The sequence below is a fragment of the Pyrgilauda ruficollis genome, unplaced genomic scaffold (assembly GCF_017590135.1).
Source record: "Pyrgilauda ruficollis isolate IOZ18807 unplaced genomic scaffold, ASM1759013v1 scaffold3, whole genome shotgun sequence".
Taxonomy (NCBI): Eukaryota; Metazoa; Chordata; class Aves; order Passeriformes; family Passeridae; genus Pyrgilauda; species Pyrgilauda ruficollis.
In genome coordinates this window covers 2,921,938-2,939,574 of record NW_024524377.1, presented here as the reverse complement: position 1 = coordinate 2,939,574, position 17,637 = coordinate 2,921,938, and the positions used below count along the sequence as shown (strand labels likewise).

Genomic DNA, 17,637 nt, shown 5'->3' with positions numbered 1-17,637 from the left:
AGAAAATGTTTCAAGTCCTTTGAGCTTGAATTTTTATTTTTTTTTAAACACCTGTTACTGGAAAAAGTCAAATTTAGCTACAATCAGAATATAGTACTGCTTTAAGGTATTTTCTACCAAGTTAAATATGCATGTATTGACTGGTAAAAAACTCTGTGAATCCAGTTCCCTCTATTTAATGAAGACATTTCCCAACATTTTGTTCTAATTTAATTCAAAACCTGACTTTAAAAACTTACTCACTGACAATTGCACACCATTAAGGAATCACTGTCAAATTAGTAACTACACTTGTTACAAGTTATATTTAAAATAACTGTAATCATCAATAATTGGGAGCTATTTGTCTTTTTATTTTGGACTATCTTTGAATTACTATTATAGCTAGTTGAGATAATTCATTTTCTCTTTCTGACAGCCCTTTCCACCTAACAACTCAGCCTTTTTAGTATAGTAATTTTCCCATTTCTGAAAGTTTTCCACATAATGAAGGTGAATAAAACATTTTAATAGAATGTTTTGAGGTACAAAACTGTAATTGTTGGGAAGATGTAGTGTCTGACAGTACTGTTGATTGAATTCTTTAACTGATACGTTTCAAGCTGAAAATCCTTTTAAGAAAAAAGTCATGGCAAATGAGAAGTAACTTGTTCTTTAAAGCAGAAATATTTAATTTTGTTCTCCTAGGAAAACTTCCATAAGCTAGTCGTCTGGAGTTATGTAAAACATGTGGAGATTCAGGTACAGACATTTTTACATTCCATTTGCTTAAAAGATACTTTAAATGTTTTATTAGGCTAGAAAAGTTAATATCTGTTTGGAAGGATGAGAGGTTGAGAAGAAAAAAATAAAATATATGAAATAGATCCTCAAGCTTCTAAAATCTCTTGGAAAACTTCAATGCTTCCATGGTTCACCAGCTGTGAACACCTTTAAAAATGGCCAGTTCTGAAGCCAGGACAGCCAGGGCATGTCCTTGCACACCTGTAAAATTGCACTGAAGGATGGGAATCTTTGCAAGTCCCACTGCAGGACAGATTCATCAGAAAGGGTAAAAGAAGTGTTTGAAAAAAAAGCATCAATCACAATCAGCACAGCTCATTGGGGTGTTGGGGTTTTTTTGTTTGGTTGTTTTTTGTTTTTTTTTTTGTTTGGGGGGTCGTTTTAATAACAAAATTTGGGATACTATTTAATTAGATTGGATTTTTAAAATACTTAACTACTTCTAGTTCAAAAAACTTTAGAAAAAAAATATATATGTAATAGTGTGAGATAGAAAAACATTCCAAAAACATTTTTCACCTGTTTTTTCCCTTTTGTCCTTCTGGCTCACTGACATCCCCTCCCAATGACATTAACCATTTGTACCCTAGTAAAATTTGAAAAATGTATTAAAAAATCATTCAGGTATGTTTTTCAAACTAACATCAGTAGATTTTTAGCCTGAGTAACCATTTCTCCCATTCCTTATGTGATCAAGTCTATAAATCCATCAATAAAAATTACACATAAAGAAGCATTGTTTTATCCCATTGTTCTGTTTTCCTAATTCTATAATATAAAGCCCTTCCAAGCCAGCAGACATTAACAATTTCTAGCCTAGTTAAAAGAAATGGAATTTGGTGTGGATTTATTTTTATCCACAGAATATGATGTTCTGAAATTGCATGCAGAAATCCATAGCAAAATTATTATGCATATGTTTGAAAATTATTATTTCTCAAAAAACATTAAATTTTTTAAAAGTGTTTTCTTAATTCATAAATATGTTTCCTTTCAAAATTCAGATTTATTTAATGTGTCACGTATAATGCAATTATTTGGAGAGATTTAAGTAGAAGACACAGAATCTTTGGATATATAATGCTGTGATTAAAGCAAATTTTGAGTGCTACCAACACTATAAATATGTTTGTATTAAAAATTTTATCTATAATAGTATTAACGTTATTTTTTCCTCTCTTTTGAGTATATTTCTTGAAAATTTCATCTGGATTACCTGGTAGCAGTTTTTTCTGAGGAAATCATCACCATTTTTTCTCGGTAAAACAAGTTTTTCAAGGTCTTGTCAAAACCAGAATTTTAAAAGTAAAAAGACAGTTAAATAGCAAGATTATTCTTAGTCAGGTAGTGGAAAATAAAGTTTAACCATCAGCACCATAAATCACGGAGAGTCTATAATAGTTTTTGTCTCTTGAATTTGCTAAACTAACTGAATATAAAGGAAATCTGATTATTTACAAGGTCTTTTTCCACAGAAGGAAAAAAAAAAAAAAAAGAAAAAAAAAGAGACTCAAACCCAAGTAATGTCAGCAAATAAATATTGAGACACAGAGGATGGGAATTTTTAATAAGAAATAAAACTGGTTTGCTTTCCAACAGAAATCTGAAACTCCTGAATTACTGCTCTGTAAAGCACAGGTCAAGGTCTCTCAATCCTGTCTTTTAAGAAAAACAAAACAAAAACCATCAAACCTGGAATGATAGGAAGTGTTTTGGTTTTAGGCTTTCTTTTTGAAACACTCTGAAGAATTTTAGTAGGATTTGTACTATATGTTCAGTACACTAATTTTAGTTTAAAAAAAAAAAAACTTCAAGAGTAAAAAGTGGTGATAAAATCATTGATTACTTAATTTTTGGTATGCTTTAATATACAGAAAAAGTAGCAGGTGATATTAAAACAATAGCATCCTTAAGAACAGCCAACCTTTCTCTCGTGCTCTATTAAAGATTTTCACTTCCTTCAGGTTTATTCCAAGGCCAGTCCTCATGGTCACAGCATCCGTGGCCTCATTCTTGTGGCCTCTTCTAATAGAGCCATTTGCATGTGCTCTGCCAAAAAAGTTGAAGATGTCTCATCAACAATCCTCAACTAATTCACACCAAACAAATGACTGAAGAGCAGAGTTCACTTAACAGGAGGCGGAGAAGCCTGTTCTCATCTATGGCACTGAGGCACTTTTCATCTTTCAGAACTCCCTCTCCTTGGAAACTGCACGGGATTCCGTGATCCCGCCTGCGACCTTGCTAAGGAACGGCTAATCCTACAAAGGTGAGGCACCTGGCACCGAAACAACATTTTGAGATTTAAAATACTTATGAAAAATAAATTACCTGTCAGACCAGTAGATGTAAGCTCCGAACACAGCAACTGAAAACATATCCACATTGCTCCCTGACAGCACAATCTCCCGACTCCCTCCACTCTCAAGGTCAATTCTTTCTATCTTGTCGGTACGAGCATCACACCAATACAATTTATTTTCCTAAAGATTAATTTCAAAGGAAACGTCAACAGGCTTGTCCAAGTATTTAATTACGAGTTATTAAGATTACATCAAGGTGGAACACCAGCTGGCTTTAATGAAACATAACAAATACTGCACATTCTTAGGCATGCTGGAAGACAGAGGAACCAACCTCATAATCGATGGAAATCCCATTAGGCCATGCAATCCCCAGGCTCACAAGGACAACCTTCTCAGAGCCATCCAAGTGTGCTCTGCCTATGCAAGGGCTCTGTCCCCATTCTGTCCAAAATAAATACCTAGAATGTTGTAGAAATCATCAATTAAAATTGCAAACAAAATGCACTATTACCATTAAATAGATACTAAAAAAACCTCATATGGCGCTCACGTCTCTAAGTTGTCTTAAGAAGTTAAATGTATCATAATACTTCCTAATTGGATAATTTGTTAAGATATTGTTTTCAAAATATATACATAAAGCAATTCTTAAAACTGTATTCCATGAGTCCATGTGCAATGCTATTCCTTAAAGAATTCAGCTTTGTGCTTGGGAAAAAAAAAAAAAAAAAAAGAAAGTTTAAAAAAAAAAATTCTGGAACAGATGCTCTTGCATCTAATCACTAACAAATACTGGAATAATACCAGAGATACCTAATTTAAAAATGTTTTAGATATGAAGTAGTGAGAAATACTGTGGGGGAAATGGTAGAGAAATGAGACCTTATTTGAGAAGAAAATATTTTTCAAATTCTGCCAAATACTTCATGGGAACAATCTGAATTTTACTTATCTGATCTCATGTCCCTGTATACTTATTGCCACAGTTGCATCATTAATTTGGGACAAGATGCTTTGTCAAACTTCTACCTTGATAAACCTCTCAATCTATTGCTTCGGTTATAGCAAAATGAGGCCAAAAAATCTACACAGAGCACTTCCTTTATGAACAGTAACCTTAAAGACTACAAAATCTTCTGGGCACTACTAAACAGTTCTCGCCCATGTCTTGTGACATTACACCAGTATGCACTTAAGCAGCTGTATTTGACTAGATGACTACAGATATGTGAAATAATGAGGGATAATAATGTGATAAGGGTGAAAAAAAAATATGAATCCTATAATTTGTTCATCAAGTTCAGCTTCTGAAACAACCCACTTTGGCTCTCATTGTTGAGCCTTATGGCTTCAGACAAAATGAATCTGTTCTCATATTTCTTGATATAACAAACAATACCATTTATACTAATATAAAACTCATGCAGACTAGGAAAGGGAACAGCAACATGAGATAAAAATATGTTAAGGAATGCCAAAATAAGCAGTATTAATCAGCTAGATTCTAACAATCACTACATAAGTTTAAAGCAATTTTAACCAGATCATTAACAGCACCACTACACAGACCTGGAATTGCTTTCAGACATCTGGTCAGAGGTCAGAGAGTCATTTGTGACTTTCTTTATAGAGGATATGAACTAAATATTGACCACAGGAAAGCAGACATTCAACATAATCAAATATTCCTTACTGAGATTCCTCAAATTCCTCAAATATTCCTTCTATATTCCTATACTCAAATTATTCCTTAAACCAACTCATAATTAGAAGGTTAAATCAATCTAAAATTCTCCAAAGAAAACCATAAACATCTGCCAAAAAATATATGAATAAATATACCTGATGAGGGACAAAGACACCCTTTTGTAGGGCTACACATTCCTCACTTTTGACTCAGTGACAATAAATAATGTCACCAACCAGCTGAATGCTGCCTGCTTCCCATCTTGGCATAACTGGCAGATTCAACGAGCTCTAATAACTGCTATTTTCTTCTCTATTCTTACAGCTGTCAACTCCAGCTTCCAGACAAATGCAGAATGTGAAGTCAGGGTAAAGGGAGGGAAGAACACCTTTGAAAGTTTTACCTCAAAAGGGGGAAGAGATTTAACAATAATGCAAAGGGAAAAAAGGCCTTAATCTTGGCACAGAAAGGCAGCCTTGTACTTCCTTAGCAAAATGCTGCTGTGCTTCTCCTGGAGGAACTGAGTGGAGACATCTCAAGTTATCACAATATTATAAAACAAATGAAGACTTCCTTCCTTTGTAGAAGATACACTGTTCTACCAGACACGCAAAACAGTAGTCTCTGGTCCTCTAATTATCCTTAAATATCCTAAAAAAACCCCATGCCATGGGCAGGGACACCTTCCACTAGTCCAGGTTACTCAAGAGCCCCATACATTCTGGCCTGGAACAACTCCAGAGATGGGGATTCCACACGGAGTTCTGGAGGTGGAAGGGGACGGTACATTCCCTATTTCAGTCAATACTGAAGGGTAGTCCCTGTCCTCAAAAATCAGCTGGGTGAATACAGATGTGACTTTTGCCAGCTGCTACTCTCCAATCCACAACCTTCATCTCACGTGGCTTTCAGCTACCCTGGCCACTCTTCCTGGTTGTTGCACTGGGATGTCACATGATTCTGGAGTTCATAACTACCAAGGATTACACTGCTCTGGGATTTCATCATGAAGTCCTTCATCAGCTGACCTGGCTTCCTTGGATTTGTTGGGCACTTCAGATCAAAACACGCTTCCAAGCAAGGCCTAACCTTCCAGTGAAACAGTTTCCTCAGAAAACCAAAACTATTTTGCAGAGAACTTACAGAATGTTATGAATACAGAGAGCAAGGCAAAAGCTCTGTGTACTTTAGGAACAACATGTTACCCTTTCTCTGGGTGTACCGCGATAGAGCGTGGCTGCTCCAGCCCCTGGGAGATCACCACGTAGCGGAACGAGCCGTTCAGCCGCGCCACCTCGATCAGGTTGAAGCCATGGTCTGTCCAGTATATGTTACCTGGAAAAAACTCCCTGAAGTCACTGCCTGAAGGAAAGGGTACTTCAAAACTACTGCTTAAACAGACTGCTTCTGTTTAACTCCGAACCAGAAACTAACTGCTCTATTGTCATTTGCATAGGCGTTATATTTGTAATTTGTAGTCCTAGCCAGCCTTCTTAAAGCATAAACCACTACTGAAACTGTTCATCTAGGAAATACCATCATATATATATACATATATATATATATATGTGTGTGTGTATATATATATATATGTGTGAATATATATAATTATATATAGATATAATTATAATTATATATACATATTACATATATCTATATATAAGTAATTTCCAGACATTTACAATACTAGAAATTAGAGCTGAAAGGAATCAAAGTTATTTAACCTTGAGCTGAAGAGGCAAGCCTTTACTCTCAGAAATGATGACACGTGTTGCAGTAAGGTAGAAAAATCATAGAGAAAGGTTTCTTAAAATTAAGCCTGCTCTCCTGGTATCAGTGGCTGGCCTTGTGAAAGCTAGCATTTTGCAAGTTCCCATGTGAAAGGAATCCTGTTGTGAGCAATTCGTTAGTATAACAATCTATTCCTGTGTAAAAAACAGCTTGCACCTGTATAAACTGTTTTTGCACCCTTAGATAGAAAAATGAAAACTATCTTTCACAAACAACTTCCCTGCACGTGTACACCGAGAGTCTGAGTGACCAATCAATACAGAATAACAACTTGTTAGTAACCAATAAAAGTAATTGGCAAGAAAACTACTGACCAATTGGAGTCCCACACGAGGTCTATAAAACTGTATAGAAAGGAGTTATGTGAATAAAGAATGGGCCTTTTTCCACCGTGAAGAAAATGGAGTCCCATTTGATTTATCCCCCATGCAGACACATCCTGGAGCAGGCTCAGACCTACCTGCTATCCAGTCCACTGCAATGCCCTCAACTCGCCCCAGACCGTTTGTGACAATGTCTTCTTTCCAGGTTTGGTCTCGCTTAGCTCTGCTGATCTTGTTGAAACCCATGTCTGTCCAATAGATTGTATCGTTTCCTATAAAACACGTGCCAATGATTCTCAGATTAATTCTCTTCAGTCCAAGTTTCTGCATTAACAACTGTAAATATTGCCACTTATAGTTTTAACGTGCATTTAGTATCAAAATTATCATCAGCTTTATTTCCTCATTCGTTTGCCTTTTCTTGAATTTTGTTTAAAATAATTATGTCAGAATTCCAGGTTGTTTAGTACAGCACATGTAGCACAATAGGGCTATGACAGGAAGCTACTACCTCTGCTAAAAATCACAATAAATGTGCTGTCTTTACCTTTTCCCTAATGGAATAAATGCTTCAAAAACACTATTTTGTTTGTCACCATTCCAAAATATTCAGGAGTCTGAAAAGCTACAGTGTAAAACTGCTTATACAGACTTTTCCTTCAGTAATCAGACACATTGAATTTTAACAGTGTAAGGAAAAAAAAATTAACTAGGGAAATAAAAAGTGACATTTGACAGTGATATGCTGACAAAAGAATAAAAAAATATATTCCATCCACAAGTCAGTTTTTATTTTAAGTGTCCTGACAAGCTTCCACTAACAGTCTTTTTGTTTGGTGTTTCAAGACATCTCAGCTGTCTTTCCAGCCTTTCTGCAAAAAAGGGACTGCTTGACCATTTAAACTCAACAGCCAATGGAGAATTTGAAGTGGCTGAAGCACAGACGCAAACTGCCCATTTATGTGCCTTCTGTGGCACATAATAACCTCAAAAAAGAGGTGGGGCAAACAAAGTGAGAACGTCCCTCAAGCAGAATTGTCTCTATTTTCACTGACAGGGTTCTGTAAATAAGCTGCAACCAACATCCTGCTTGCAAAGTAATGAGCTGATGACCTCCTTAGTAAGATGTTTTGCAGAGAGATATTAAATAATATTTGTTCATTATTTTTCTCATACTTTGTAAATCTGCTTTTAATTCCATAATAGTCTAAATGTATTTATAGAATATATATTTCTATATACAGCATAGAAATGTTACCTATATAAATAAATATAAATATTTCATATCTACATATTTACACATGTATCTATATATATGTATGTCTGTGTGAATATTTGTGTAGATTGATAGATATATTTGTAAAATAAGATAGTTATTTGTGACCAAACAATATTGGTATGCTCAAGAATCTTACCCCACCACCAACTAAACAAATGACAATTCTGACTTCAAGTAGTCAAAACAAATATGAGAGTCATGCATTTTGCTACTTATTTGCTAACTAGAATTTAGTTAGAAGTATCAAAACACAGGGAGAAAAAAGGTGTATGCATCTTCTAGCTTGTTAATCTCTGCAAAAACACTGTCATTAGACTTTTAATTAGGATATGCTGTACTACTAGCATATGTAAATATATTTTATACACAGTGCATACCTAAATTACTGAGATAACAGCAAAATTTGGGAATCTTTCTTGATTAAGAGTGAAATGAAGGCAACACTCACTAAGTGAAAAGCAAAAAAAAAATGAAATCTGAAACTGCCTCCACTTGCTTTCTGAATCATATTTGATATATGTAGGTTTTAGAAATGAATTTATACAATTCAATGTAAGTTATCAAACTGAGAAAAACATGTTTTTGAAGCTGAAATGCTGTTGAAAGCTGTAACATTTTTATAACACACTATCCCCTTGTGATTTCACTGCTGCACATCATTTACATTTATCTTTGCAATGCATTTGTCACTGCCAATTCTAGTCATATTCCCTGTGCTGTGACTTCACCAAGACAAGTTGGAGAACATCACTTAATTTCATCCAGCCTCAAATTTAATTTTTTCCAAAAAGTCAAAAATCTCATTATTCCGAAATATTAGTTTGATAATTCTTAGCTAAGTCTGCATAAACCTCTCTAAAGTAGGAGATAACATAACATATGAGTATTGCAAAAAAAAAAACCAACCAAACAAAAAAAACTCAACCCAAAACATGAGATAATAGCTAATAAAACCAATAAAAGTCAATACAATATTGTTATTTTAAATTGAAAAGGTCAAATTTTTGTCTTCTGTGTTAGATGCAATAATTTCGTAAAGTTTGCATAATTTAAATTAAAAAAAATGTACAAACCCTAGAAAACTCAATTGCATTGTCTTAGTAGTCTCTGTCATGATCACATGTGGTTACCACTTCTCTGTCTTGAAAGACCTGTGTCTTTCAAGGAATAGATTAAATCTCTGTAACAGAGTCTTTCCCATCTCAGGTGTGTGTACAAAGGTTCTGGCTTTTAAGTGATTTTATGTCTCTGGAGACTCTAACTCATCCGTGACGTGAGAAAAGCTCTTAACATCAGCTGCCACTAATTTGAAAGCAAAATATGCAACTATGAAGGTGCTGTAAAATATTGAGAGAACTTGAGATTTTGCTAGGCAGAGATGCTACGGCATCATTGAAGAAGCAGGTCAAAAAAAAGTGAAGATTTTAATTAATTTAACTTCCAACCTGATAAAAAAAGTTTAGTGATATTTGCATGATGAAGTAGTCCAACAGTGCCAACAGAAATAGATCTGATTTCAATACCAAGGCAAATACTAACATACAATTAAGAAAAAAAATAGTATCTCTCAATGCTGAATTCCCAGGCAGAATAAAAATAAAAATAAAAAACAACGGAGTCAAAATAAAAAACAATAGAGTATGACAAAATAATTGTATGTTGCAAGAAGGTAATGTCTGTATTTATATAACATTGGTAACTTAAGATTTTATTTCTAGACTGCCAGTTTGTAAATTTGATGGGTAACAAAATGAGTCTGGAAGGAAGCCTAATGGTTTAAAAATACAGAGACAGGATATTTTTCAGGTCACTACTTGGTCACAGATTATTTATTTTCCAAAAAACTAATCAAAACTTGCTAACATGTTTGAAGATATCCAAACACCACCACCATCCAATCACTTTTAGAATATGATCTTTAATTTTTCCCACCTTTTTTCACATGCATGCAAAATTAAAACCTCCTAATTTCATAGGAAGTTTATGAGGCTGTGTAAATTAACTATTTCTGTGTATACAGTGGAAAGGTATGTAGTGTACTCCAGGTGGAAATGCCTGCTCTTCAGGCTGTCAGAGCTCCTTCCAGAAGGAAGAGACAGATCCAGACTTGGCTTGTGCCCATCAGGAATGTGGCTGAGCTGGGCTGGACAGGGAGAAAACCACCCCACTCAGCTGCCAAAGCCACCTGCTAGGTACAACACCACCCAGGACTAAGAAAATTCCATGGAATCAGTGTCATAGCAGGAACAAGCCTTTTTACACTTTCTCTAAAAGCACCAGTTTCCTACTCAAGTTCTCAGCGATGACTCTGCCAAAAGAGAGCAGCTGCTGCTGCCAGAACAACTGGCTGTGCACAATATTTCCTACTGTAAATATTAAAGGTAGAGCTTAACTCTGTAACATGATGCATTTCCAATTCCTTTAAACAGAGCTGTAATTTCTTAGAAGGTTTGAGAACAAGGGGTTATTTTGTTTATGAGAAGAACTTACTATTTTAACCATACTTACAACAAATTTAACACTATATTTACCTGCATGGAAATCTATGCCCACAGCAAATGAAGCCCCAGATATAGGCATTAAAGCATCCATTTTATCATTTGGGTCAAGAGGAATTCCTCTAATTCCCTCATGAACAGAGTACATGAGAAATGATTCAATACCTAAAGAAAAAATAAAGCAGCCAATGAGGGCAAGGTGGAAACTTTCCAAATAACCAAGATAAGAGGAGCTAACATACATTAGACATAATTTTCCACAAGTGCTCCACAGTTTTTCAGAGTGACAACTCCAGATCTTTGAAAAGACATCCATGAGTTATTACAGTGCATTTCTAATTAAATTACAAATGTGGTCCAATCAAGAGAAGGGAATCACTGTCCATGTCAAACACCACCTTATAATCAGGTAATTAACAGAAATGAAAATCACAATTTAAGAAAAAAATGGGTTCGAATTATGAGAAATGTAAGAATATTTTCAGTGCACATCTGCGCTTTGTGAACATATTCAGCAAGAGATAATTTTAAAGAACTTGTGGAAAACAGGAAAGAAAATTGTCTTTTGAGGTACAGGTTTCATCTCACTTCAGTTATGCACATTTGCTCTGCAGAGAGAATTACATTGTTTTAGTGATGCATTCTAAATGCCTACTTTTGTGTTCGATTAATCAAATTCCAAATGCACCTATTTCTTTTAAGTAGGAATGAGTTCTACTGTGTAGACTTCTTACATAGTAACTCTCATAAATTACTTAGTCCTAATTAATAGTTATAAATAAATAAATATATTGCATTTATATATATATAATAAATAAATATATTGCATTTATAAAACTATAAGACACCTTGACCATAAGGTTGTTCTGCATTTTTCAGGCAAAGAGTAAGACTTTGGCTGTGAGGTATGTTCTGACTTCTGCCAACGTAAAAAAGAAAAATATTTAAAGAAAAAAGTTGGGTTTATTTTATATTAAGAGCAATGCAATAGCAGGAGATACCCAACCATTCAGATACCTGTACCCTGTAATCTAAAGATATGTGATTGACCTTGAACAAATATTTATGAATGATGGTTCATTTGGTCTGCTTTTCTGTCTACATAAAAAAATTAATCAGAGTTACCACAGAAATGTATTTGAATAATTTAATGAAAAGCTAAATTTAATTCTGTCCTAAACACAACAGACATTTCTTTGTTACTGCTTCAATCAAGCATATTCAGTATAGTTATTTAACTAAAATTGACTAAAGTAAGTTTATTTACCTTTGCAATGTTCCCTGGAACTTAAGTTGGTTAAAATAAATGCTGAAAGCCATTTTACCTTTGCAGGCCATGCGGTTTTTTTGGAGGTTGTAGCCTACTGTGCACACACAAGTTCTGGTGGTTTCTGATGTTGGCAAACAAAGCTGGGAGCATCCCCCGTTGTTTAATTGACAGGAATTGCTGCCTATGACATGGCAGGAGAAAAGACAAGAGAAACCAACACTTGAGCAATGCAACCCTGGCTAAAAAGAGTTGTTGTCAATATATTGTTATTATTTCCAGTTTTTGTTCAGATAACCTATGTGAAAAATTGAGATATGCATAAAATATTTCATCAGTTCATACACCTTTCCATGCTTTACTCATGCATTCAATTCTGCATATTCATGCAGAATTTCAACCCCATATTTCCCCTTGGAACATAAATAATCCTGTTTTCTGAAAAATCTGCCTATTTTGAAGTAAAAGCATATGAAAAACCTGAACATTCTATGTTGAGTTAATGATGAAATCTCACTGACATTAGTGTATTTTAATCTAGACCGTGAACAAATACATCAAATATTATATTACCCTTGTTATCTTCATGAATGAACCATTTTTAGTATATTTAAGACATACTCCAAAGTAATATCACAAATCCATGCTCCTAGCTAAGTATTACCATATTTAAGTCGAAATCTCATTGACATTAGTGTATCTTAATCTAAACCATGAACAAATACATCAAATATTATATTACCCTTGTTATCTTCATGAATGAACAATTTTTAGTATATTTAAGACATACTCCAAAGTAATATCACAAATCCATGCTCCTAGCTAAGTATTACCATATTTAAGTAACAGAAAATATATTTTAATAGGATTTATAGTAGACATTATACACAGCAAACTAAACACATCTCAGAAATTTGAAACTTCATGAAGAGAAATTTAAATTCACTAAGATACTCAAGGAATTAGTTGATTCCAAATTATTATTTTCTTCACACTGGGAGAACCACATGAGAAAAGATACTGTGCACTCTAAAAATTGGTTAAACATCCTTCAAACGTGACTTACCTTGCTGTGCTGCCTTATCATACACTTTCATGTGAACCACACCTGCAGTTTTGTTTCTCAGGACAGTTGGGTTTCTTCCATCTTTTTTATTACAGGTGCCGATCTGAGCCAAGTTCTGATCTGCCCACCAAAGCTTTTTATCTGTAAAATATAGTTTCAGAAATTAGGAGGATCACTATCAAACAGTATGTGGTTGAGACCTAAGGTGGGAAAAAGCTTTTGATGTTAATTCTGAGATCAGTTTTAAGGGAAATCACCTAAAGAGGTTATAGAGAAAATCTGAAGAAACTGTGTTATTAAGATTCTGCAGACATGAAAGCAGTTTTCACCAGTTTTACTTTTGCTGAGTTAACTTCTGATTTAAGGCTACCTGCATAGAAAAATGCCTCATTTTTCATATATATGTGGAAATTCTAGTGTTACCCTAGAGAAGAAATTCATTTTCACAAGCAAACAAAATTGCTTGAAATATTAAACTAAGTATTTGATTAAAAAAAATACAATCAGTTATTAAGAAGTCCTGAAAAAAATTGAAAAACAGGCACTGCCTCCCAATGTTTCAGAATTACAATTTTAAGAGCTTTGATTTCAAGCTCAAACTTCAGTGAACTAATGGCTGAAGACTGTAGCCAATCTTGTGATTGGAGTCCTCACAGATGAATAATGGGATGGGCTCAGGGTTCTTCATTTCTGACAGAAAAGATAATTACTTTTCTTTATTTATTATTATATTTATTTATTTATTCTTTATTTATTAATTATTTATTATTATAAATTACTTTTTGGTAGAGGAACCAATAGTAAAACCTTCAACTGAAAACCTTTAAACTTCAGGAACACTGCCTTCCCAACAAATATTGTGCATTAACTTCACTTTGAGTTAATTCTCTTTTCAGTAAAAAGAATTTTTGCCTACACTACAGTTTTAATATTTAAATAATGGATTTATAGAGCCATAAGAGTCAAGTGATTTGTGATAGACAGTGCAGATCTAAAAAATAATTGCCACTGTGGTAACTGTAAAAAGTTACAGCACAAAATAAAATATCCAGGAAAAATCCAAAACATACTCTCCACAAGTATATGATAAGACCAGAATCTGCAGAATGAAAAATATCAAGATTTGGAGACACAAATTGAACTCTCTCTTAAAATTTGGATTAAATTTAAAGAAAACCTAAAATTTTATGCATTGACTAGTCAGTCTAAAATTGACTGATTCAAAACATCATCATGCAATAATGATCATTAACAGCAGCTTGCATCTAAAAACAATTTTATCAGAAAATGCTTAGAACAAGAAGTGCCTGTGCTCAATTTCGATTATGTCAATTATAACAAAAAGGCACATGAAACCTAAAAATGGGAAGGTGACTGTGTGCTATAATCCATATATGAAATATTGGGAATTTGAATTGTTTTTTTCCTGTTAGATAATGACCCACAATCCTAATGGTTTGGTGAATTTTTTCAATTAAATGTTTGTATGTGAGGAAGAGTTTTTGTTGTTCACATCCTCTTTGTGACCACAAATCAGAGAAGGCCATTAAATAATTTTGGTTAATTTAATTAAATTAACCAAATTAAATAATGTCTGGTGTTTTGTGCATAGTAACATGAACTTACTGTTTTACACATCCAAATCCATTTATAAAAAATTAGTTGTTTTGTCAGACTGGGGTACAGAAGAAAGCAAATTACATATGGTTTTGGTGTTTTCATCCTTTATTTCAAGTAATCAAACTGTTTTAGTCATTTCTTTAGTATTTTGTGCAAAACCTCAACTTTGGCTATGGTTTCAACAACCTCCCAAACCTGTCCTTGGCTGACCTGCCTGTCTCCTTAGGAAACGGAAAGAAACAAAAACTCCAAATAACCAACTTGTCATATTGTTTTACCAAGAGATGAACACATGGCATGTACTTAATCAAGGAGTGTATTTACCAGTGATTATCTACACCACAAATATTTTCATTTCTCCCTTTTGGTAATAAGTCCAGAACCAAACTGATTTTCACATGAGCAGCTGAATGTTGCATCAGGAACCTCTTTTGTTTATTGAGGTAAACAAAAACAAAGAGAGACCACATCTGCTTCCTTGCACAGTTAAGTGTCTAAACAATTTCCATCAATGGTGTCAGACTCATCAGACCCTGGAGTTGTTCTCCTCTGGTGACAAAAATAACACTTCAAAAACTCATTATTAATCCTAAGGTACTCAACTGTGACTGCAGAGGTTGAGGAGTCTCCTACATCCGCTACACCAATATAAAGGAGAAATCACAACAATTCACAAATGAAGTATCACAATACTCTTCAAAATTATTTTACCTTCCACTTTCTTTGTTGTTAGTGTGAAACCAGGATAAACCTTTATATAAAAGTGTAACTTACAAAATCTTACTGAACTAGTGCTTATTCTTCGCTTACATGGTATGGTACACTATGACTTTTAGAAAGAGACAAGGATAGAGTAGGGGGATTTACATGAGAAAGGTTATACAAATCCTGAACTAGTATAGTCAAAAATAAAAACAAAAAACAAACCAAAACAAAAAAAAAAAAAAAAAAACCAAAAAAAACCCCAAAAAAACCAAACTAAAACAAAACAAAAAAAACACACCCCAAAAGGTAAAAAATATAATAAAATCAAAAACCCCCATCAATCTAAAAAAACCAAACCAATATGCCAGAACAAAACAACACACAAATTCTGAAGTACAGACACTTTGAGGTCAAACCTCTTATGACTACCAAAAACTTGCCAGTTATGCCCTAAAACCGAAGAAATAAATGCTTCAATTCTTCAGAAACTGCTAGGTGACCAACAAACACCGCTGCAGTCTCAAATCAAGGAAGAAAACCAGAACAAAACAATTACATATCTATTTTTGACCATAATTCTAAGTTAAATTTGGACTATTTCTCTCTGCATTATTGATATTCTGTCAGTAGACAACTCATCTATGATGTCTAGGATTCAGGATCAACTAATTATTTCTATATTAATTTTAAAATATAGTAGATGATTTTACAAAAAGCCCACTTCAGCGTAAGGACAACTTGCTTTCACACACAAGGGAAGAAAAAATGCTGTTTTGGACCTTTAAGCATCAAACGAAAGTGATTTATTCGCTTGATTATGCTAACAAGAATGTTGCTTGATCACTAATTACAATCTTGTTGCTGAAACTGGGTTATAATATATATTAAAATTGTTGTATTTATCCATTCTGTTGAGTAATTAGTATTAAGTGCAGCAACATATTGGGAAACAGCAACTTCAGATGCCAAAAATTGCTACCCTAGCTTTGTGGACAGTCCTTTGGAGACTTCAAGTAGCACTCCGAATGCAAATTTTGATGGGCCATTAGTTTTCATTAATGGTGGTTTGAGTATTTATGGAAGACAACTATGTACTGCACTTAGAACCGGGCAAATTGCCTAGATATATTTCATATATTAATGCTAACGTAATGAATGGTGTTACGGTAATTAGAAGACTGATGACTTGGAAAATTAAGGTGTGTGTGTTTGAAGTCCCCTGATCTGAGCAGCCCCTTTCACTTTGCAAACAGATCCAGCAAAGTCACAGCTCCCTCCATCTGAGCTACTAGGAAAGCATTATGGTGTTAGTTTTGAAACTTTATTTAGGATGAAACAAAAATCAAATAACCAATATATCATCTAATGCACAATGAAAATAAACGGGAGCATGAATATATTTTGATACTATTAACCTACATTTTCTGTCTAAAATGAAATACTATAATTGTTACTTTCTGTTTTGATGGCTTGATAATACAACTTGATGGCTATATTTATATACACTTTTTGTTCAAGAAATGTTCTCCTAATATCTGCATGCCCATTGAACACCTATTACGTATATTTGATTTTGTTGTATTGCTGATTGATTTTTTTTAATATGAACTTCAACAGAAATAGCACTAACACATAAAATCATTCACTACTTAGAGTTACTCTTCCATATACTAAAAAAAGACCAAATGCACAACAAATTATATCCTCGTTATATTCCTATTTTGTAGAGACTAAGCTGAATGTTGTAGTTTTGTGTAAATTGTATTTCTGTGAGGACCTGATACAAAATCCAACCAAAAGCCTCCACCAAAACTGCTGATAGAAGCCTTCAGCATCCCTTTCTTCTCAGCTACAGACTTACAGTAACTAATCAATACTTTTCTAGTTTCTTATGGAGAGTCATTTGTCATTCAAGAAACAACACACCAGTTTGGAAACATGTCAGATATTGCTGCGAGCTCCTCTGCAACTCAGATTGTGTGAAATAATGACTCTGCTCACCAACACAGAAATACAGCTCTCACATCAAAGGAAAATTTCTAACCAGTTTCAACAACAGTCAAGGGACCATTTTCACTAAGTAACCTGGGAGGCAGGAAATGAGACTTTATGCAGAATTCCAAATACATCTTTATCATTTGATCTCACTCAAAACACTGGCTACCAGGAAAATGGCTAAAATCAGATATTGAATGGTAGATTAAACTCAAAGACAAATATAGAAAGTATTTTATTATTGTTGAAAAGAATTTTGCTGTACTGTATAAGACATTCAGAGATTCTTTCACATGGAACATGCTGAATATCAGAAC

At 34.0% G+C, this 17,637-nt stretch overlaps 1 protein-coding gene across 1 annotated transcript in view; it reads right to left on the bottom strand.

Annotated features, from left to right (window-relative positions):
• The window catches only part of LRP1B (LDL receptor related protein 1B), a 288,470-nt gene that overhangs the window by 134,431 nt on the left and 136,402 nt on the right, over window positions 1-17,637 (bottom strand). Inside the window, exons 30-37 of the mRNA XM_041473230.1 lie at window positions 13,001-13,141; window positions 11,993-12,118; window positions 10,701-10,832; window positions 7,028-7,162; window positions 5,982-6,111; window positions 3,421-3,547; window positions 3,115-3,266; window positions 2,708-2,832 (exon numbers count right to left, since the gene is read on the bottom strand). Coding sequence (XP_041329164.1) covers window positions 2,708-2,832; window positions 3,115-3,266; window positions 3,421-3,547; window positions 5,982-6,111; window positions 7,028-7,162; window positions 10,701-10,832; window positions 11,993-12,118; window positions 13,001-13,141 — 1,068 coding nt within the window. The remainder of the gene's footprint in view (window positions 1-2,707; window positions 2,833-3,114; window positions 3,267-3,420; window positions 3,548-5,981; window positions 6,112-7,027; window positions 7,163-10,700; window positions 10,833-11,992; window positions 12,119-13,000; window positions 13,142-17,637) is intronic.